Source organism: Cardiocondyla obscurior, linkage group LG07 (assembly GCF_019399895.1).
Source record: "Cardiocondyla obscurior isolate alpha-2009 linkage group LG07, Cobs3.1, whole genome shotgun sequence".
Taxonomy (NCBI): Eukaryota; Metazoa; Arthropoda; class Insecta; order Hymenoptera; family Formicidae; genus Cardiocondyla; species Cardiocondyla obscurior.
Genome location: NC_091870.1, coordinates 6,476,812 through 6,500,711, shown reverse-complemented (window position 1 = coordinate 6,500,711; position 23,900 = coordinate 6,476,812). Strand labels below are relative to the sequence as shown.

The window sequence follows — 23,900 nt, the reverse complement described above, 5'->3', positions numbered from 1 at the left end:
GTTGTACCGAATCACATTGTCTTTCGCGATCGCGAGCCGTCTAAAACTGTTCACCTGAATAAATCGCGCGACTCCGGCGAGACGCCGGTTGCACCACCACTTACGCACTTCGCGACGATTCTTCATCTTAGTCGCGTACGACGTAATTCGCGGGTTTCCCGCAGCTTATCATCCCTCTCGTGTTCTCCGCAGCCTTCCGCTGTCCGTGATTCCTCCTTTCAGTCCCCGTCGAAGGTGCTCCGTTTCGACGACAGCTCGCACATTTACAGGACACTAACACACGCGTGACGCGAGTGACCGTGCATTAACTTTTTCCGGGACGACACTCGGATTCGACGGTCCGATATCTCGTGTCGCACTTAGAGTTCACCGCCGACGCGAATGCAGATCACGAGCGTCTTTGGAGTACGCGAGACGACACGAAGAGCCGCGTATCATTTCTGGACAGCCGGCGCGGAACGTCGAAGAACGCGACGAAATACTTGCAGAGTACTCAGGTGCGGGGGTGGAAGGGTGGGGAAGGTGAATCGAACGATCAATCGGTGCGCAGCTCTGTTGGCCTTGTGCGTATTTACATAGTCACCTTCGCGGTCGCTCAGTTCATCGAAACATGTGGGCTTCACGTACGCTGTTGGTTCCTACGCACTTTGTCACTCTTTCGCGAACGGGACACGTCGCGGGAAATGATCGTCGTCGCGGATTCGTTTGCGCAACCATCTTACGTGACTTCCGAAACTGGCGGGATCAGTGCCAGGCTGCCAACAATTCAATGACTTTGTTAGTTAGTTCGTTCCGGCGGCCATCTTGCGTAGTGGAAAAATCTGCCAATCCCGTACCCCTCTGACGTCACAGGGGCTCCAGTTCACTCGCACGACCATCTAGTGCAGCAGTGACCCAGTGACCCAGTTAAATCGCGCGCACGGTCATCTTACGCGGTTCGTTAAAATATTAATTCTCCGGATGCGCGGGCAAAACTGAGTGAAAAGAACATACATAGCGATCGCATCCTGATCGCGAGAACGTTGCATCGAATTACCTTGCCTTTCGCGATCGCGAGCCGTCTAAAACTGTGTTCACCCGAGTAAATCGCGCGATTCTGACGAGGCGTCGGTTGCACCACCACCTACGCACTTCGAGACGATCCTCCATCTTCGTCGCATACGAAGTAATTAGCTCCATCCGCATCGCCGCGTGAGAGTGATAATCGTCGTAAACGCGGTCACGTAACGCTCGCGGAATTCGGAAAATTCACGGGAGAGCCGCGAGCAGCAACAGGTAACGTAGCTGCGGCGGGCGAGGATGATCGCCATCCGCCGATTTTCGATGCCATTTCCCGTCCTTCTCGCGCATTCGTTCCGTTACTCGTCGACCTCCTCGCGCCGTGTCGCGAACGTGGCGGATCGTCGCGCCGCCCGGTGTAATTTCAGCCGCCGCGACGTAGCGAAACGCGCGCGTCGTGTTTGGCGTCGGGAGTGCAAAGTGCAGTTAAAGCTACAAGTGAGCAACAACGCGAGCGGATGATCAAATGTGCAAGGGAGCAAGTGAAGGAGCGTGTACCGGCCGAACGGAGATCCAGACTCGTCCGAGGGGTGAGGACTGAGGGGAAGGCAGAGACCCGGGAGGCGACGCGCATCGCGGAGCACCATCAGCAAGGTAGGCGATTAAATTTTTTTCTTTTTATCGCTGAGTATTTATACATTTGTATTTCACCGTGTCCGATGCATCCGAACAGATTTATATCGATATTAAAATATATATTAAATATATTTCGCTGAAACGAAGACTGATCGAGCTAACGGCGCGCTCGCAGAACGAAAAACGAGAACCCATCGTATTTAGCGCGTATTGAACGGGATAACAATAAATTACGCCGCGCTCGCCGCGCCTTATTACGAAAGCGAACGATTTTTGTTTGCTCTCTCTGTGGCTAATTAATCCCCGGCTATACGCTCGCGAACTTGAAGCGCAATAAAAAGTCCGCGTGCTCGATACGATCTCGAAAGAGAAATTATTGGCTTCCTAGAAATTCATTAAGATCCGTTGCTCTTATTCGAAACCCTTTTTTTTTTTCTTCCCCGTTCGTTCGTTTTATTAAATTTTCCAATGGGCGATGCAGGCAACGGCTATCGCGCTGGCGATCTGTTAATGCTACCGGTAATAATTACATTTGTTTGTGCCGGTGGGATACTTTATAATATTTATTACCCTTTATTGTACGGGCGGGCATTACGTTGTTATTTCTTCGTGTACCCTAATTGCGTGCTATCGCACGCGCCGGCGAGTTGAAACGAAGTATGCGACTTCGTCTAATCACTAATGGAAAGCGGTGAAATTCGATGAGTTCCCCCTCTCGCCTCGCGCTTCTTTTTTTTTTTTTCTTTCCTTTTTAAACGTCATCGCGTGTTCGCGACATGCGATTTTCGCGGGTAATTAGTCCCGTCGAAAGGGAAAACCCTGCCGCGGCCTTCCCTACTGAAGTTTCCTCGGCTTTTTGCCACGGCAATTAATATCACTTCACCGTGTTCCGTGGCGGCCGCGCGGGCCCGCGCGGCGCATAAATTCGTCGCTCGAATAATTTCGTATATAATTCAACCCTTTCCGTCATAACTCACTGCCGCCGGCGAAGCCCGGCTTCACCGTGTACGGTTGGTGATGACTCGCCCTGGTATGCTAACGACACGCCGATGCAAATCGCGCGAAGGCGTGGACCGCGGGACGAACAACAAACGGGACACGCGACTTCTTCCTCGCGGCAGAAGAGAATCGCCGCGGAAAAATTCGAGACGAAGCACATCCGCCCGTGAATCATAAAAACTACTTCGCGGGCCGAGCTCTCGCGGTCAGAAAAAAATAAGAAAAAGAAACTTCGCCCCTCTCCCCTCCCCGAACACGGTCGCTGCAGTCTTACCGCGGAGTTGCGAGATGGAATACGACGTAAACAAGCTGAAAACGAGTTTCGCTGCGCGAGATTCGCCTGGTCGACGGATCGGCGATGAGAGGAAAAGATAGGAATCGCAAGAATCAGACAGAATGAAAGAATGAGATAACGAGAAGTGACGTAGAGCAGGCGATAAGAAAAAAAGAACAACTAAAACCGCATATCGTAATATCAACAAATCGAGTTTGCTTTTTTTTCTTTTTTTTTTTTTAATTCAAATTAGATTGCTGAAAAAATAAGATTGGTCCAATTATTTTTACTAATTTGCATTGCGTTTATTAATATTTATTGTGTCTTGGAGCGTTTCCGGCGCAGGAAAAACACAAGCGCGCTGCGGGCAATATTTTCCTTAAATCTTCCTGCGGACCATCTCCGAGTCTTTTCACGGTTCGTCGGCAGAATCTGGCGCAGCTGTTAAATCCAATAATTTTTTCATCGTCCATAAAAAAATCCTGGCAGCCTTTTTAGCGAACGATGAACGAACAACGTGGCCGTCTTAATTTATTATTATGGGCGAGCTGTAATTTAAATTTCTATTATATCTCTCGGTAGATTACTTGCTGACATGTTACTGTCGTGCAGAAAATTGATAGTTATATACAACAACCGCAAAGTATATCGGCTTCAAGATATAAGAAATAACAAAAGAAATTCGTAATCTTGCGATAATTAATACCTATCGCTTAAATACGGTAAAAAAATCAATCAAAATCAATCGAAGATTAGTCAAAATTTTTTACGCAACACACGTGCAGCTTAGAATATTCCCGTCGATTTTAATCGGTCTTTAACACCGTGATTTCTCGATTATTATTTTCTAGCTCGCTTCGGCCTTCCTATTTTTATTCGGTATGAACATGCCCCCGAGTTTCTCTCTATAGTCTTTCACGTTAGGCTCCCTCGAGTAACGATACCCGGAAAACAAGTGCGTTTTCCATGCTGCAATATTATAATGATAGTCGTAATAATAATAACATCACCGTCTTTATTATCAGAACAAAAGACGAGCCGCGGCATAATAGACGCTTTACGATACTATTTCCGCCCACGAGCGTTCACGTCTCTAGAACATCTCTCTAAGCTATTAGTGCTACCTTCGCAAAGTATACCTCGTTGCACAGTTCCTCCGCTTTTAAGCGCTTCCAGACGACTTGTCCGCTGTTTCAAGTCGAGGAGATTAGAAAAAGACTACGAGACGCGCGACAAAAGGTCTGCATTTCGGGCATCCGGAGAGCGACTCTCCATTAACAACTCGCGCGTTTCTTTTTCTAAATAAAAAAATGTCTTTTTATTAATTCTTTTTTTTGTTGTTGTTCTTTTTAAATATTTTTTTGCAAAATTTTATTACTCATAAAACTTTATCAGCCGGAATTCGTTTTTCGATCAATTTTTTTTTTATAATCAAAATATGCACGTCGATAGAAGCTTTTCCGAACGACGCAGCCCATCTTCGCGATGCCTGATTTATGACGCGAGAAATGAATCATATTATCGAACGGTCGGGTAGCAGGCCGCGACGATAGTCATATTGCAGAAAAAGCCGATAAAGCTACGGGCGACAGGCAGTCTGGCGATACGACGACTCGGGTTCTCCTTCCGTGTTCCACCGCGGCCGTGCGGTGCGTGAACATATATGCGTCTCGCGATCGGTGCACGTACGCACGCACCTGTGCACACGGCTCAACCTCCCGCGTGCGCCATTTCGCTCGTGAAATACCTACCTGGTATCTATACCGGCTACCACGTTTGTTCGGTTAGCTTTTCCGCGTGACTGAACGCCTCTTCCAGGCGTATCGGCGCGTCACCAACAGCTTGTCCGGAGAGCATTGATTCTCGACGCGATCCCGATGAGACGGAAGGGTTGACGTAACGTTGTTACGCTCGAAGCCTCTTAAGCTAGGCTCTTGCCCGAGAACACCGTCGAGTAGAGAACACGTTCCGCGAACGTGTTTTGTAATTTCGTAATCCGATGAACTCCGCTGTTGTTAATGCGGGTATTATTATTGGATTAAATTTACTGTAGCTATCTAAAATACTTGGCGTAGGAATAGTCAAGGCTGTTTTAGAAAACCAACTGCGCCTTCACTGATTATTTTATTTTTATTTGGGGATTATTATTTTTAATAATCATATTTTACTAAGTTTACCAAGAAGCTTTATTAGTCGATCGGATTTTATACAAATTCTATTCACTTTCGAACTACGATTTTCTGTTTATCGATACGTTAGATCAATCAGGTAATACTATCACAAACCGATGACTCATCGCGTCGTTTCACACATGAGTTAACAGATAAAATTCTATGTCACTTACGTTGCAAGCAAAGATCGCGGCTCTTTATCAGATATTTTCCGATAAGTGCTACCGGTGAGCGATATACTTTTTTCACTCGTGCATTGTTTGCCGCGAGACCACAGATATGTGGATCGATGATTTGAAAAACGTCGCGTGACTCACGGTTTTATCGTGCCCACGGAAGTCAGCTCTGAATTTCTTTACTTTCGCGTGCCGTTTAATTTCTTGCCGACCGTTTCAGCGAGATAAATCTTTTTGCTCTCGTTCGAGCAACGGCACTCGTTACATTATACCTCGTAAGCAAATTGACGGGAAGATAAATTTTATTTACACGCGGAGGCATGTAATATCTTCTCTATCGCGAGCGACGAGCGTGCAGTAGATACGAAATAATCCTTCAGGCCGCAAATAACAGACCGAAAGCGTTTTCCGCGCGATTCCTCTTATCTACTTGCGGAGTTAGTCACCGCACTCTGTCGCAACCGCGCCATCGTCACGTTCGCCTTTGAATCATCTCAGGTCCTGGCCCAGTTTCGCGCATCGCCGCGGCACGAAACATTAGCGCACAAAACACCTGACGTACGCAGAAAATAACTCACGCGTGGCACGAGCGAGAACGGAGGAAATCCGTGCAATGTCCGAGACGCAATAAGCCGCACATTAAGTCGTTCGCGATTTTTTTGCCCGATCGCGCGTTGCAACAGCGACTGTTTACTATTGCAACAGGGGAAAGTATGATCGTTAACATTGACCCGTATTTCTGCCGCTGTATCTAGCACCATTTGCATCTACCGTCATTTACGATTCTCGAAGTTATTACGCGCTTATCCGTTCAAGCTCTTAATACACATTGAGTAACGTTACGCGCCTAACGGGATGTGAACTTTAATAATAGCTCTAACAAGTTCGTTAGCTGCTCTCGCAAATAATTATTCTCATTAGGGGCCCCAATACTCTTTTCTCCCACGCGAGCCGAGCCTAATAAACGAACGAGAACAATTAAACGCCGATCTATTTGAACGCTCCGAAGCACCGAGCGCGCTGCTCCTTCTCCGTGAAGAGTTGGCTGCGCGTCGCTTGATTTTCAACCGCACGGTTCATCCGCGACGCCGGCGTAATCCGCGTTTAATATCCGCGCGTCGCTTATCCGCAGACAAAAGCTACGTCGTTCATATTTCACGGGCCAAAGGGTTACCAATAAAGGGCTAACCGCCGCCAGTAACGCCTGACACGCGCCCTTTTGTGACCGACCGACTGCCCATTGTTTCTTTCGCAACGGCGTCTAATCAGACGGAAGCCGCGATCTTCCTCTCGCCGGACCCGCGATACGTAAAAATCTATTTGATAGCGCGACACAGTGCGGCCAGCGGAAAATGTCGACACGTGCGCTCATTTCACGCTACGCGACGATTAAAGAGCGAGGCTGTATGTATTTTTTTTTCTTTTCTTTTTTCCATTTTTCTCTCAAACGTTTCACACAAAGCTCCGCAAAACTTGCTTGCGCATAGCACGTTGTATTAAAACATCCATATAATAAAACGATACCGTCACGTGAAAGTTAAAACGAGAGACACCTTGTCGCATCTATAAAACTTTTATATAGACTAAACCGATGACGAATTATCGAGTGCCGGCGCGATAGAGAGGCGCGGGTTTGTTCAAATTCATTTGACGCAAAAAACCTCGATGAATATCTAAGTAATGGTCCCTAAAAACGCGTAACAGATTGCGCCGCCATCGGGGCGTAATCGCAGCCCCTGTCAAATCGCCGGTTGTCTATCGACGTTGCACCTGCATCCGCGTAGAAAAAAAAAATATGACACGCGTATAACTCGTGAAAGGCTCAAACGGTCGGGACGGAAAATCGCTCGGCCAATCGTCGGCGTAGGAGTAGGACGAAAAATGCCCGAAATGCAGGCGGACACGAGGGTGCGGGATGCGGCGGTACGAGCACAGACGAGCGGCTCGGCTCAAACTGGTTCGCGAATGTATGCAAATAGAAATGTAATCTGGTGTCAGCGGCGCGACCAATAATGTCAATCAAACGCACTGGTGGCCGAAAGCCAACAATGGGGAATTGGCGAGCGAGTATATGGCCCAGAGCGAATATGCAGTATGTAAATGTTGTCATATCAATGGGGATCTGCATATGGATGCACGCCAGATATACCGGCGCTCCTCTACCCGGTGACACGCGCGTTTTGGCGACATGTGCACTCGGTTTAACTCCCGTTCGCCACCCCCGTTGCGACGCGCTGCACACTTTCGTAGCCGGCACCCCCTTCCCACCCCACCGTGAATATCGGGCGCGCAGCGATGCAACGCACCGGCGTGCGGATTTGCGAATGCATTTTTCATTTACGCCCCGGCCGAACGCGCTTCCGCGCTGTTTGCACGCAGTTTCCAAATTGATCGAGGATGAACGGCGGTATTAAAAAAGGGAAGGTCTTTTCCAGACGGATATTTATCGCTCGAGACACATCGCCGTTTGAATTGTTTAATATCGAATCAAATCAAAATTACTTTAACATATATTTAATTAGGATATTTAATTGATGGGGAAGAGTTAGTTTTTATTTGCGCTTTTAAGTGACGGAACATCTGCGAGGTTTGATACGAGCCTATGTTTGTGGATATGAAAAAATTATTCTCAGCCGTCGCTATATACGATTGCAATGCGATATTTTTCGGAGAGACGATATGTAGGAAATAATTGATAGTTGGCGCTTTCAATTAAACCTATTGTTTCACATTGGTCACTAGTTTCCATGGCCCGTTATTTCAATTGTGCATTCCTGCTTTATTTGACTTTCCGCACCTGCGTTTTCAACACATATATGTATATATATGTATAGTCGAAGTTATTAAAAACATGACGAAACATTGCCGATGTTTTCCACGTATGCTGCTGCATCGGCATCATTTTTTTTTTCTTTTTTTTATTTTTTACAGTTACACGTCAAACGTGCGCGTTCTTGTTTGCTGTTGTTTCGGATTGAGTTAATTCACGGTGGAACATTGCGAGCGAAAATCGCGACAGAAATAAGGATTGAAGGAGGAAATTCGCGGCGTATGGGTGGGCGACATGTACATACGCGTGCTCTCTATTCAATACCACCTATCTGTAGTCCTCCAACGCGGCGCAATCTGCGAGCGCAATACGCCGAGATCTCCCTAACGACAAAATTTGCACGTCGCGTATTGGTTTCTTTCTTTCAAATTTAAAACAGGCCATTTTCCCGAACAATATCGCAGCCGTCTCGTTCCGCGGTAGATTGAAATACATACGCCGATGATCGGTAACTTTCGACTCGTTAATATTTCAATATCTCAATTTGCATGCACCGTTGTCTACGCTCGTTACAAAGCAATTGCCACGCTCTAATCTGGTACACAGAGCGCCGACCAACGTCTTGCGGTTCGCATTAGATTCAGAACACTGAATAGAACGGGGCACAACGCTCGATTGGTTTGCGGTCGCATCCCTTAGTAATGAGCCTCGCAGATGGCACGTCTCAGGAAACCCATTAGAACGATTCTAAACGCCACTGCCAATCCGCAGCGGATCGATACAAATTGGACAATCACGAGCGTCCATTTTATATAAAGCCGTAATAATAATAAATTAAAAGAAAGCCGACCTCACTCTCACCGTTCTCTCCTTTATTCTCAAGTATATTTGAATTATTTCCTTCGTCCGTGACTCGGGATTCAAACTTTCACTGATTGTGCGGCATCTCGCGACGGAAACGGGTTCACATAATTACGTAAGGGCGACAGGGAGGTAGGTTTAGGAAAAAAGGGTGAACGGTAGATAGAAGCGTACGTGTTAATGCTTTCGGCGTGTTCACATTTATTCAATAAAAAAATCAAAAAGTACAATAATGGTACGGCGACGCATAAGTGGCCACCGTCGCAATCGACATTGCGTAACGTTATGATATATCAATAACTATATAAAAGTGAAAAAATCTGTACAATGAAAGACATGCGGGTAGCGGAGAGATGTCCCCGTCCCCTTGCGAACTCCCAATAGTCGACGTCGCGCCTTGAAGGCGCCGTGTCACGAGAGAAACGTACGTGAAAGGGAGAAGAACAAAAGTGTAGTCGAGTAAGTCGGGCATGTTGAAACGGCGGGCTTCAAGGCGCTCCATCGACCGGCGGTCGGGCAGCGGACGCGAGAGCGATTTGTAAAAATAATCGACCATGGGGAGTGGTTTTACAAAATATTAAGATTACAATGATAATAATAATCGTAATAATGATGATATTAATATTAATATAATATTAATAATAATAATATAATAATAAATCCGGTAATAATAATAATAATAATAATAATCTATCAATAGATAATAGATAATAATGATAGACGTTCGCACATAGTACTTAAAATTATACTCAATAAAATTAATAACACGAAAAATTGTCATAAACTAAAATCAAAAGTAATCGATAACATATGGTATATGTAATGACTTATGATAGCACAGCATCGTATGATTAGATCCGCATGCCGGCCACGCATCGGCTCCCCGCTACGCGTATCACTTTCATCGTTCGCTTTTGAACTCGTGCGTGATAATCGGAGCGTCCCTCGATTTACGGTTTCCCCGAGAGAAGCCGAGGCGTACACCGGCAGTCGCGCGATCGTACATTCGTTTAAAACTAAAAACACCGATAGAGCGCGAAAGAGAAGAAGAGGGCGTAAAGAGAGAAGAGACTAAAGTATAAAAACGGGAGAAAGAGAGAGAGAGAGAGAGAGAGAGAGAGAAAGAGAGAAAATTAAAAAAGAAAAAACAAAAACAAAAGTGGAAAAAAAAAAGAAACGCAGCACAGGCGAATATTCTCTGTTTCCGCGTAGATTATTACGGCAATTCTTGTGCACCCGTCGAAGAGGCAGGAAGAAACGAGCACGACGGAGGAACTCGGGTGTTCCGGCTCTCCTTCACGCTTTGAGAACACTCCCGTGCTGCTTAGAGAGCGGCCGAGCTCCGCGTCTTAAGCCAAAATTTAATTGGAGGCGAGGAGAAACGAAAGAAGAGAGAAGGTAAAGTCGAGTTGAGAGAAGACGTGAAGAGTGACGAAGGGAAGAAGTGGATCGTTACGAAAGAATCAGCACGATCGGGACTATTAGAGGAAGTTAAAAAAGAAGAAAAAAAAAAAAAAAAGAGGCAAAACTAAAACAAAACAAATCAACAGTATTCTGCTCTCTTTCGCTTACATCTGCACTAAGGAGGGGAGATTATTACATAATACCATATATTTGTATAATATATATCACGTGACCGCCGTACATCTTCCGTCCAATCACTCGCATCGGGAAATTCGAAGCAAAACGAAAGATATACATATACATATATATATCTAAAAATAAAGAAAAAAAAAACAAAAGAAAAAAAATATATATAGACACGCGTATAGCATCAATATCGCGAAGTAGAAAAAAAAAAAAAAAAACGAAAAGAAAAAGGACAGCACCTCAAGCGTCGTGCAAGCGCTCGCATCATTTCCCTCCTCATTTATTTGGTCGCTTCTTTGGATTGGTCAGCTGGACAAAAGAGAGAAAAAAAAAAAAAAAAAAAAAAAAAAGAAATCGATCGACGAGATGTATTGTCTTTGCCGTTATATTTATGTTCCTTTTCCATCTCTATGCGTGGGCGCACATAAAGACCGTACTCTTTTGACAGTCTAATCGTGGGGGTTTTTTTTTTTCTATCAGATTTACATTATATGCAGTCCAGACTCTATCACAAGGCAGCTGCGAGCTTTACATACGACTTGAGAGACTCCATGACGCCCGTCCTGGGAGAAGCGGTTAAAAATTTCCTCTGTTTGTTATCAAGAATTAGTCTGCTTTTCGTTCTCACTCTCGCTCTCTTTCTCTCCGTCAGTTCCCCTGTCATACGATCTCACGCACGCTCGGTTGATCCAAGTTCCTTTACTTTCTTTCTCTTTCTTTCTTCCTATCGTTTTCTCTTATTCTCGCAAATAACGAATAGATCGCGGCGGTCTATATGGTCCACGGGACATTTGGCTACAGGTAACGTATTTTGTAGGCATTCGGAGTTTACGAACTTCTTGCTAGTTTAAATGGAATACAAAAGATTACAGCGTAGGGGGATAGGCAAATGCGGTCCGCCGAGTGTGACTCGCTCGTTTTTCATTTCAAATGCGCAACGTGTCGAAAGTGAATTTGCATGAAATATTATATATGCATATATAAATGTATAAAATCGTCGAATGTAAACGTTGTTACCGAGATACTTTCAAAGAAAGAGATTTTCCCCAATGGTCGACGGCGTACAAAATTGATTATCGAGGATTTCGTTTGAAAATGAATGGATATCTGTGTTATGTAGTATATTTGGAAGCTTACGATGTAAATTATAAAATGCGAGACGCAGAGCGACGTAGCCGCGCGAATGAAATATCACCGGGCAACATTCAATTGCGGTACGTGTTTCGAACATCGAACGAGTCACCCCGAAAGGCCTATCGAAAAGCGGGGTTTTTTTTTTTATCCAAGTGGCGCGCGTCAAACGGTCGATCTATCAATCCGGAGATGTGGGTCACTGTTACGTGCCTCTGCACACTCCGCTAAGGAGAATAAAACCGTGAGCGACGGTTGGCACCTGACTGTGGCTGGAGCGACAGAATAATCGCGAATAATTCCCTTACTTCTAAACACGAGTACTAATACACATCCGAAGAACGTACAACAGTCAATTTATGGCAAACTTATGCAGTCTGAGCAAATAAAATTTCTCATAAAATCTTAGATTATAATAGTACTAAGGGCAAGTGTATGTCCATGTATATTACGTGTATCATGTATATGCATATGCGCGTTACGCGCATATAATTATGTGTACAACGAGTTCTTGCTTTGATACATTCATTTTTTTTTAATACGTTATTTGAACCGGGGCTCGCCCGTTCGCCGCGTGAAAGCGCGAGAAAAGAGGGATATCGATTGGAAGGAAAGAAATCACAATCGATCGCGACGAAGTCCGGCCCCGATTTAAATACTGCTTTCAATGATCAAATGTCTCCCGCGCAATTTTACAATATAATTTATTACTGTTAGAGATAATCTTTTATGGAGACAAATGCGTCAGACGCGACGTCTCTCAATCGAGACGACCGTTCTCCGTCTTGCGTCTCGCGCCGAGCTCCTGTCAAAGGGTCACCCTTGCAGCGAGCGTACCCGAGAGAGCCTCGCCCCCGATGCTTTCAAACTCGATACTTCGGGATCACGTTTATAGAAGAGGTGAGAATCGCGGGAGGAAGGGGGGATCAATCAATTATTTAAAACAAAAAAAAATATATATATTTGTAAATATATATGTATATATATATGTATATATATATATATGTATGTAGAGGGGAAAATCTCGATCTTAGAAAATATGCGTTAAACAAAAATACACGAATCTCAATGGTTGGTCCGATAAGACTAGTTGATTACTTCTTTATAGCGCCGGGGAGTTGAGACCTCGAGCTTTTACACATTTTGCGACGAGTATAATCATAGAAATAATAGTAATTAATAAGAATAATAATCAGTGATCGTACTATATAGATGATTATTGAGTGCGAACGCAGCGATAAACAGTTTTCGTTGTTATAAACCTAGCTATCCGAATAAGATCGCTACAACAACGTCGTTATCCCTCGTCTTCTCTCGCGTCGAATATAATGTTTATTTCTTTTTAACCTCTTAATTCTAGCTTTAACTAACTGAGGTACAGACCGTCGATTGCCGATGCCGTTCGTTTTGATGAATCGTATTGAGAGAGTAAAACCCGAGAACAAGATGAGAGAAAAAAAAATAAAGAGAGACAGAAATTATTGAATTTCATAGATTTCTTGCACGTGGCGAAACGAACGGCCTCGGCCGCTGAATTCGCCTAACAATCGATACCTCTGGGAGATCATATGAAAGTCTTCTTAAGATACACTTATAACGTTACTTTTACGAACTTACGCGCAAACGCATACTATAAAAATTAAGAAAAAAAATAGAAAAAAAAAAAAAGATACAAACAGAACAAGGTGGGACGAAGAAATGCAAAGAGAGAGGAGCAACCACAATTACAGTTGCGAAAATATGTTAGATCGTATCTCCGAGAATTTTTTTTCTTGTTCACGGAAGGGGGAAAAGGATATACCATAGTATTCGTATGATTATTCTTTATAATAATCGGATATTTTATTAATATTTACGAGATCACAGTGACGCTTTGACGCGCGGGGATCTCGGGTGGGCGGGCTGCATCTACCGCTGGTCCTTTCTTTATTTATTTATTTATTTTTTTTAATTAGATTTCATGCTTGTGATGTGCACTGCAAATTACGAACGCGTGTTACGAACTTGTCTTTTTAAACGCAAGAAGATCCCCGAGAAGACCGCTTTTCTCGTTTGTTTTCCTACGTTGTTTGAAAATGTGCCTAAAATTAATCTCGCGTTAAGCTCCGAGTAAGCGTATCAACAGCCTGCCCCCCACGATCCGCATAGTCACAGTTACAGCTTATTTCCCACCTTCGACCTACGTCCATCAACACCTCCGTCGAATCTCCGAAGAACAATTGTCTCCAGTACCCTTAACACCATCTCCCCCGTCATACTTTCTTCGGGCCCGCGCCCCTTCGAAATATACGATTCTCTCCGTCAGGTTATCTCTCGAAACAGTAATATCCCCAACTATACCATTTAAAATATATATATTTTTTATATATATATACATATATGTCTTCCATTATATATATATACTTTTATATACGTTTATCCATATATCATTATTATATTCTCAGTATGGCTGACTACTATCTAGGTGCTTCTACAGAGCAATTAATTCTAAAAAACGAACAAAAAAAAAAAATCTAAAAAAAAATTAAAAAAAAAAAAAAGAATTATACTGGGAAAGAAACCGTAGATCATTACTGCGTTTACGGCTCCGAAAAGAAGCGACTATGTACATGCGCCGTGTTTTCTCACTTTCAATTTTACTCCGACACACACGTATATATATATATATATATATATATACATATGTATATAAGTATATATATATATATATATGTTGCGTGTATATAACCGCCCCGGGCCACAAATGGCGGGAACTCGCAAATTCGCTCTGCCTTTCCCTATCTACGAAGTAAAAGGATTAAATGGCCGCGACCTTTATTTTAGGCCGTCTCGCGTCTCGTTTCACCGCGCTGTAGGAAAATGGAAATTTTCCTTTTGGTCGGAATGCAATGCAACAACCTCCACCGAGATAGAGTTTGCCCTCTTGGCTCGTGCGGCTCGGTTCCCGTGATACAACGACGAATACTAGCTATATCAATTATGTATACATGATAATCTTGTACCTTTGCGTGCTCTCTCCGTTAAAGGAGCAAGCTGCACAGAGGAAACCCGATCAAAGATTGATAATTTTACCGACTGCGAAAAGCGACTTCACCGTCGAATCTAGATAAGTTTCTCGTTTTGATATTTTTCCAAATGAATAAACGTAATCAGGGAATTTCATCGATCTAATTAAAATAATAATTAAAAATTCCGTATAAATTTGCCTGAAAGTTTTATGATATAACATCTATTAGTTTGTTCTAGTCAACGTTAAGTGAATTTTAAATAATAAATTGGAAAAAATGCGATCAATTATTTATTACGTATTAAAATTATTAATTTGACAAACGCGTTTCTTTTCGAGATAATATAATTTCATTAAACAAATAGTACGCGCGGATATGCAGTGTCTGACAAATAAATCTCAATGTGCTAGGTTCAACGGTGACTCGCGTATCGCGGAGCTGGATCCGAGTTCCTGACAATGAGAAATGACTCGCGGAATTGCGGCAAAATGAAGCGTTGTGAAAATACGAAAATTTACTATCCGCGCATATTGTGATTAGAACAACGCGTTAACTTTCCCGCCGTGTATAACGCTCTTCCTAGCAGCGCGTACCGAATACTCGTATTCCCTTAAATATCTCCGTCTGAACGACGCTAACTATTTTTGTCTTTAGAGATTACGTGTTATGGACACCAACGTTATTGACTTTCCAAAAGCCGCCTCCCGTCTGGAAGCGTCTGGCGAGGATTTGCTTATTTCGAAATGGCAGTAATATACATACATGTATTCCGCCCGCGCGTACATATTTATCTGAAAACGCGGCCCTATTAAACGGTAGAAAAATGGTATCGCCTACAAATAAATACTATAGATCTAAACACTGGAATACTTCGACGGAGTAACGTCACGATCCTATCAATAGGGAGACAAAGGAAAACGCAATAGGCTTGCACTCGGAGAGAAGAGAAAGCGCCGCGGAGCCCGTAGGGACGACCGTACAGCAGCCTCGATAGTTTTGGTCTCGATAGTTCAAAACCGAACGAGAAAGTCCAAGGATTGTTTTCCCCACCCCCTCACTCAGTAAGTTAAGCTAGCCCTTCCGCCATTCCTATCTAGAGAACCCTAAGAGAAATCGCGAAACGAGAAGGCTCGAGCTCGCTCGCCCGTGAAAATTGAGACTCTGGATCGTCGAGCGAACACAACACACGATTCTTACCAATACACGCTAAGTTCGAGATCAGAGATTACGTTACGTTACGTCGCGCGCAACAGAACGGTGAAGAACTGTCGTCGATAAACATGAAATTGCGAAGCAGGGAAGTGAAACGGAGGGGGGAGAGAGAGATCGCGAAGAAGAATGAGAGTAGGTGAGTTAGAGCAGGAGAATCGATAGACAGTTTTTTTTTTTTTTCGTTTTTTTTTCTTGTCGATAAGAGAAAGAAGATAGAAAGAGGAAAGAAGGAAAGAGAAGAATAGACGAGTTAAAAGGGGCACAAGGGTAAAGAAGGTCCTTCCGATGTGCCGCGAAAGACGTCTCGCATATTACGAAGGCGCCTACTAATAGCTAAGCTACCGGAGATCATTTGAAAACTGTCCACGGGAGTCGCAGCTAGCCAATCAAGATGCTGCGATCCTCGGCCTATCGATTATCTACTTTAATTACTATAACATCGACTTATTACTGAGTTTTTATTACTTTAGATAAATCCTCTATGCATATACAAGTTTGCTCCCCTGTCTCCATCTTACGTCTTCGCTCGTCCCCTATCCCCTTAACATTTTTTGGAATCGTCGTATCCCTCTCGACTTCTCTTTATATACATATATTCTGTTCGCGCACGGTAAACGTTTGGCAAGGCTAATCAACTGTAATATAATTGTGAATTTATTTCGGATAAGCGGGTCCGTTGGTTAGGCTCGTGATATCGTAAAGATGTATTAAAAATTCTTCGTTGTCTTTCTCTGAGGAATTCTAAGCAAGCCTCGCGAAACATCGTCGTGGCGCGGTGTCGTTAAAAAATCTTGGACAAGAAGTTGTTCCGCCGGCCCTTATCCGGTGCCGGAGAGCAACGTTATCTACAAACCGCGTATCGAAAAGTAGTCTTTCTATCTTGGCGAGATCAAGAGAGGGACGGACGCGCGAAGAGAAGACAGAGAGTTGAGAGCGTATGGTCCGCCCTCTCTCGCTCCCATATAATCACGCTACTTTATTTAATTCTCTTTATTTATCCGTAATGAGATCATCATTTGATTATTGGGTTTAATCCTCTTTGGATCTCGTCCTTAGTTTCCCCCGTCACCCTTAATACCTCCCTGCTCGTGTCTCGGGTCCGATCGCCACATAATACGCAATTCGATTACTCTCGCCCGGTTTATCTTCCCTCCCCCTTCCCCCCCCCCTCAAAAACTCTAATCCCCCGTTCTTCGCCCCTTGCCTATGAATTCGCAAAGGCGAACTATCGGCACAAATAGCGCTACGTACGAAAATAACTCCTGCATCGCGCGAGAATGCACTTGTACTTCGACGTCGTCGTTCCGCCGTTGCTAAACCTTCGCTTTGTCATCTGCGGCAATCACAGTCACAATTTATTGACGGTACGCAATTCTCGACAATGGCAATGAAGGAAATAGAATAGGGTCGAGCCTCAGCCGACGTTGATTTAATCGATCAAATAAAATTAAGAACTTTTTTGTTTTTTTGGAATCTCATAGTTAAAGTTTTCAATTAAAGGTCTCCGAGGAGAGACGAAGAAATATACTTAGTAGAGAGCAACTATGACTCGTCAACTTAATCATCATTATTATTATCAATTATCACAATGATCAATATAAAAATTATCATAAAATCAATGATTCATTACTATCATTACTAATTACCGATTATTAATTATCAATTAATAACTATCAAATAAAATCAGTTATCGTAATATTCAGTTATCAATTATCGAAATAATTAATCAGAGTCATCAATTATATATATACTATATATATATATATATATATATAAAGAAATCAGAAACACGCCGCAGAAGCAAATAATTATCACTACTTTCATCATCATGATCAAAGATATCATTATTTTATATGCAGTCGCGTGGTCCCTCAGGAACCGATCAAAGTTGATCAAGCGCATTCTCGCGTAGCCGCGCAACACAGACGCGAAATACAAAGGTGAATAATATAAAATTACAATTGTATCATCGGAGTGGATGTACGAATAAGCGAACGATTCGTCTTTTCGACGCGTTCTACCTCAATTAAATCCATCATCCGATCACGTAGAGAGATCCGGAGTGATGCGCCATGGACTGCCTCATTCTTCTTCTCCTTTCCCCGATCCTGTTCAGAGAGGTTCCACGTAGGGCACCCGCGATCGCAGACAAGGAAAGGAGTCGCTGACGGTCTGTCCGTTCCGTTTTAGTAGCCCTCTGTATTGCCATTCCAATTATCGGCGCAATCGCCGATCGAATCCGTAGAATCGCTCAGAACGGTTGGGCAAAACCGGCGCGTCTATCGCAGGCGGGAGACGAGTCTCCAGCCAAGGTATAGAGCCACCGTTGCCCAAAGGGTCTCTCGCAACGGCGTCGGAATCAACAGCGATAGTAAACTGTCGGTGGACGACGAGTTGCTGTTGCGACCGTTGGACAAACCTGAGCCGATCACCGGTAGCGCCGACTTCTCGATCTCAGACTGCAACAAACGAAGCAGAAACATCGGTCGTTTAGCATCCGTGTTAATAAATTTCAGCTTCGTGGTATCGACTTGAAATTAATAGAATTTCAAATTTTTTATCGATCTATCATATCTAATATAAAATAAGTATATACTTAAAAATAATATATGTATAAGATAATTTTTTTTTTTTTTTTTTTTTGAAGTGCGAATATAACGCAGTTAAAAATTCCACATTGATAAGAAACGTAACGGGGCTCCGACACTCGTAAAGATTTGCCGAAAACGACTTGTCGTAAGTTTCTCCTCATTGTAGTAGATCCGGGGAGCTGAAGAATGGTGTAGGAAGGAACAACGGTCGACACGCAGGGTTAAGGTTCCTAATTGGGAATGTCCTAATTGGACGGAATTACCGACGATCCGGCACTCTCTTGCGGCTAAGCCTACGGCGGAGAGGAAAAAAAAAAAAAAAAAGGAGGAAAACGCGACGCGGTCGTTTTATCGAGTCCCCTTATCCCGACGAATTTACACGGAGAAACGACAACGGCGTTTGCGAGAGGGGAAATATCGCGTCGCTAAAATCTACAACGTCTACTCTCGGGCTCCCTATTTTCTTTACGAAAACCGTTTCTCGCGCTCAGACCCACTCGCGACTCGCAGAATAAAAAAAAAGGTTCAATTAAAGCCTGCTTATTAATGACACTAATTACCCAATTAACTTCCATCCCGTTGCGCCAAATGATGCCTGCGGCTACTGGTATTAGTGAAGTCGCCGCGTGGGATTTCGTGTCGAGAATCATACAAATCGTTCGCGCGCAAAAAGAAATTCCGTTAGGATGTACTTACGAACGATACTTATTACCCAATTAACTCGCGGTACCTTCGGACAAGACCGGCATAACGATTCCGCGTCGTATTAGTCGGACCGCGAGAGAATTCAAGCGTTGAAGAAAAAGGAAGACGCGCGAAATCCTCCACGCAAATTTGTTTCAAGTAACATCTGTAATAATTTCATTTTTATTTCGCGTATAAAACACGCTGGGAGGTTTACTTTTAACGTCGGTGCGATTTTTGTGGCGCGTTAAACGCCGTAGGTCTTTGACAAATACAAAAATAATCGCGGGGCGTAATAAAAAAATCCATTACATTGACCTATCCAAAGTCCGAGGAAATTATCGCAGATCCCGATGGCACGCTCTTGTAATATTTCGCGTGAAAGAACGATCTCTTGCCGCAGGACGATTAACTCCGAAGGGTTCCCTTTGTTTCTCCATTCCGCCCGCCTCCCGTCGACGTTATCTCAGCTTCGACCCGCGACTTCCGATTCCCGTCTCGTCTTAATCCACTCGCCACGGGCCGGACGTGCAATAATAAACGCCTGGGGAAAGCCCAATCGCCGAGGCGGCGGGCTTTTATGGGATGACTATAATATCTGGGTAGCGTCGCCCGGCTCGAACCCCACGAGGGACGAGGGAGAGAGACGGGGAGAGGATACATGTTCTCTTACACCCTCGCAATCACGCGTGGGGAAAAAAAAAAACATTTGATTCGTCGTAGCGCGTATAAGCGCGAAAGGAAAGATTATCTCGGATGTGGATAGGGCGGAAAGTAAGAGGAGTAGACGAGAACGTCACATTAAAGGAGAATTATGTGGGAGGGCGCGAGAGTGTTGCTTGTGGGAGCGTTCCGCTCGTCAATTAATAGTGTCCCTTTCTCGCTGCGGAATCATTGGCGATTGACGTTGGGGCGAGCCGCCGCGAAGGGACGCGATCACGTCCGTTAATATCTAATGCGTATGTTCGGTCACCTGCGATAGCAACCGCGGGACCGCGCGAATGGACTTTCTCTCTCCGCTCACGAACGCGGAGATATATTGATGCCGTTTTATAGCCCCGCACTCCGGAAGAGAGCGCCTGCTCGAGCAATACGTTTCGCTTTGTACATGTCTTGTCTTTGTGCATGTTTGCGCGCGGGTAGAAAAAATTTTACGCCGAGGCTATTTTGTAGAAAGCAAAACGCGAAGTGTTTTTTTTTCTTTTTTTTATTAATTTATTTATTTAATTTTTTTTTACCGATTTTTTACACCCACTGTTTTTATAAATTAAACGGTTTAGAATGAGAGTTCTTTTTTTTTTTTTACGTGTCACATTAGGTAATCAACTGAAATACATGTAAATTAATTAACACTCGTTATTACACGTTGACACAAAGAAAAGTGCGTCGTCACGCAACCTGAGTCAGTCCTCCGGATTCGTAAAAAAAAAAAAAAGAAAAAAAAGTAAAAGAAAGGAAAACGAGGTCGGGTATCAATAGCAGCAAAAACGCTCCGTAAGAAAGAAAAACGTCGCGATCGAAAACGTACAAAATGCACGAATGCAGATTAGAAAGCAAATTGCGGAAAGGACGCAACGCACTCCCCGCTTTATGACGAATGAATCGTAAAATGTAAATTTCCCCGCGATTGCCCGTAGCGCCGACCGCAACCAATTCTTCAGTACGCATCGCGAAAGGAAAATCAATATATTGTGTTTCCCGTGCTTACGTGCGCGAGCCATCGATGCGTTCGGTAGAGTAACATAAAAAAAAGAAAGAAACGACAGACAGCTGGAGGATAAAAGTAAGGATCTCGCTTGCCTCTCGGCTTGCACGTCGCGCAATCCCCGAAATAAATCAATTTACGAGCGGCGAGATAATCGCCGCGCCTATGAGTCAAGCGCGCAACGCTCGCGGCGATTTATCGCGGATTGTCGATCGTCCGGGAGAAGAAAAAAAAAAAAAAGAAAAAATACCGGCAATTACGCACGAGCGGCTTTCGCGGCGTGCGCGATGCGAGCGATTAAACTCTCGCTCCTTCCTCGTCTTCGTTCCACCGTCGCCGGAGTCTCCCTGCGGCGTGACAGAGAGGTCTTATGATCGCGAACGCGCGCGACTACTGGCGAGATAGATTATTGTGCAACGTAATTGCGCGGTTTGCCGTGGAAACGGCCAATCGCCCGGCTCCTAAGGTTTCGCCGTGAAGACTAAGTAAGAAAAAGCCGATGGAAAACAGAAGTTGCGGTCGGCGCGCTCGTTCAGTGAGCGCAAATGTGCTCTCCGCGGCCGTTAAAGCGAGCCGCGCCTGTCACAATGCGTCGATCGGCGGTAGTAAAAGTGGCGAAAACAAGACGTTGGATGCACGCGGAAACGCACGTCGCCCCGTCGCGATTACTCGGGCAATCTAGTTTCTTGAGAGAAGAAAAAAGAAAAAAAAAAAAAGAAAGAAAAAAAAAAACCCGATAATCAGATAAACAATTTTTCATTACCGCCGTTAATGTTATTGCTCGCGGCTAGTAATGATTGATAATTAAACGTCGAGCACCTGTAATTATTACGGCCGTACGTGCATACATGATAACTAGCTGCAGCCGGTTACCGTCACACTGCAGAAATTACTCACGACTTTCACTATTTTTCACGAGGCGGCTTATCACGGCGGATTATTATTATTATTATTGCTACAGGTGTCTCGTTAGAGAGATGCATGGCGTATTATATAAATTATCGGTCGCCCGACGGGCGAAATCGCACAGGCGCGGTGCGATAATAATTTTCCCCGTTTCCAATAAAGCGAGGGGGAACGGCGTTGTGGAATTTCCGCGAGCGCCGCGCGTGACAAAGCGTTATAAATTTGCTCGCGCAGGTTACGCGCAGTAGCGGCCGCGTTCGGCGATAGGATAGCGGGAGTCGCGGGTATCCGCCGACGAAGGTGAAAATAAGACGTAAACGAGAGTTAAGCAGCTCGCGTGCGGCTCCAGCTCGAAGAACTATCGACTTTCTTGCATCGGAGGGGGGGGGGGCCTCCCTCTCCCCTTCTTTGAACGGCGGCTTGCCCTCGGCTTGCGCCATCGTAAAAAGATCCGTTATCTCGCCGCGCGATGAGGGTATACTAATGTATCAATTTGCGCGTCGGTCAGATCGTTTAAACAACTATAGATAAATGTCAGGCAGGCGTGCGTTTCGCCACGGGATTTCGTTTGCGCCGTGCCCGAGAGTGTTATTCCGCGAGGTATCGCGCGGGAACGAATTAGATCGGGCAGCTCGGAAGCCTCCCCGAGTTGAAATTTTGACAGGCAAAGGATTCGGCTTGTTTCGCGAGTAATAGCTTTCGCGGGAACGCGCGCGGTATTGGCATGCCCCCGCGGGAAATTGCTTGACTTCAATTTTCCAAGCGATACACGAGAAGCCGGCTATTTCGCTGTTTCTGACACGTCGGAGTACTATATCCCGCGTTTTACGAGCGCGGCCACTCACCCATAATCCTGTATTACATAGAAACGCGAGTTACCAGGTGTATAACCCTCTCCATCCGGAGGTCAACGAAAACACGGCGAGAACGCGTATGGCTATTCGATTACCGAGCAGGTATAAAAGTGACGATCGGCCGAAAGGCTAATCGAAAGAGCGAGATAGATAGACGAGGCGCGCGAGATAGGAGCGAACGATGCGGGCGGTGGGGGAGAGCTCCGATTGCAGAGATAATTGAAGATAATTTTCTCGGCCCGTTGCCACGGCTCGTGCTGCCATGCCCACTTAACTTTCACGTAAGGGGATGTGGCCACTTAGCCGCTACATGCTCGCTTACTCTCCATGCATATGTAAAGCACCGCGGTGTCGGTAGTTCCCCGTGACCGTCGGCTAGCGCGGGAGACGAGAAGATCATTTCCGCGACTTGTGTATTTCCGGAACTCCGTGAAAAGCTTGTTAGACACGTCGGAAAAGTTGGGATTCAATTGCGAGCACTTTGAGCGCCGCGCCATATCCACGATTTACATAATTACAGAATATCTGACGAGCGATTCGAATTCATCCGCGAACGATTTGCTTCAGAGCGAGATAATTCTTTGCTAAAATAAGAAGGATCATTAAATTTTAACTAAAAAAAAAAAAAAAAAAAAAAATTATTTCGTTTAATAGTAGAAAGATATCATTAGCTACGGAACCGACCATTAATCCGCAAATAATGTTGCCGGCGCGATATTAATCTAACATTTCTTTGAGCGGACGAAGTGGGGAAAAATGCGAAGACGATCCTGTTAGCTCCGGGAGGATCCTCCGCGATTCGTATTATCAACAAGACGCTTCTCGAGTTACCGAGCTGAGGAGGTGATCGGTATCCGATCTCCTACGGGTAGGCGAGACGAAGAGATTTCTTCAATTTCACGGGTCTGTTCCGTCCCTTTCCCCCTTCAATTACCGGCACTTAACCAGCAATAATTAGACGTTCCGGGATTGGGTATCACGCCGGCGGACCTTTAAAGTGGATAAAAGCGAAGCGAAATAAAAGAGAAATGGGTCTTTCCACCTTGTTCATCTTACTATCCTTCCTCCAGTATACTTTCTCTTCGTCTTACTTTTCCTATTAGTGTCTCATCCCGCCGCCATTCACTTTCTTTCAATCCGCAACCGCAAATAAGAGTCGTAAAGCCGAGGGGAATTTCTCGCTCATCGATACATATTTGATCGGGCGGCTCCGACGCGCTCTTTTCAATACCGTCGAAATGGATATCTCAACTGTCGCGAGTTCAGTAATCAGAAACTTTCCGCATTAATTATGCCCGTTTCTTTCGCACACCGCGGAGAGTTAAGTGAATCG

General features: G+C 44.6%; 1 protein-coding gene and 1 long non-coding RNA gene across 4 annotated transcripts in view; one reads left to right on the top strand and one right to left on the bottom strand.

Annotated features, from left to right (window-relative positions):
- Window positions 1–1,539: 1,539 nt before the first annotated feature.
- Window positions 1,540–23,900, top strand: part of LOC139104480 (uncharacterized) — an 82,450-nt gene continuing 60,089 nt past the window's right edge. For both annotated transcript variants that reach the window (XR_011546038.1, XR_011546037.1), the window contains exon 1: window positions 1,540–1,653. This is a non-coding gene — a long non-coding RNA (uncharacterized lncRNA). The remainder of the gene's footprint in view (window positions 1,654–23,900) is intronic.
- LOC139104479 (uncharacterized) overlaps window positions 11,106–23,900 on the bottom strand; it is a 36,148-nt gene continuing 23,353 nt past the window's right edge. For both annotated transcript variants that reach the window (XM_070660011.1, XM_070660012.1), the window contains one exon: window positions 11,106–18,286. In XM_070660011.1, the coding sequence (XP_070516112.1) occupies window positions 18,107–18,286 (180 nt within the window). In that variant the 3' untranslated portion in view covers window positions 11,106–18,106. The remainder of the gene's footprint in view (window positions 18,287–23,900) is intronic.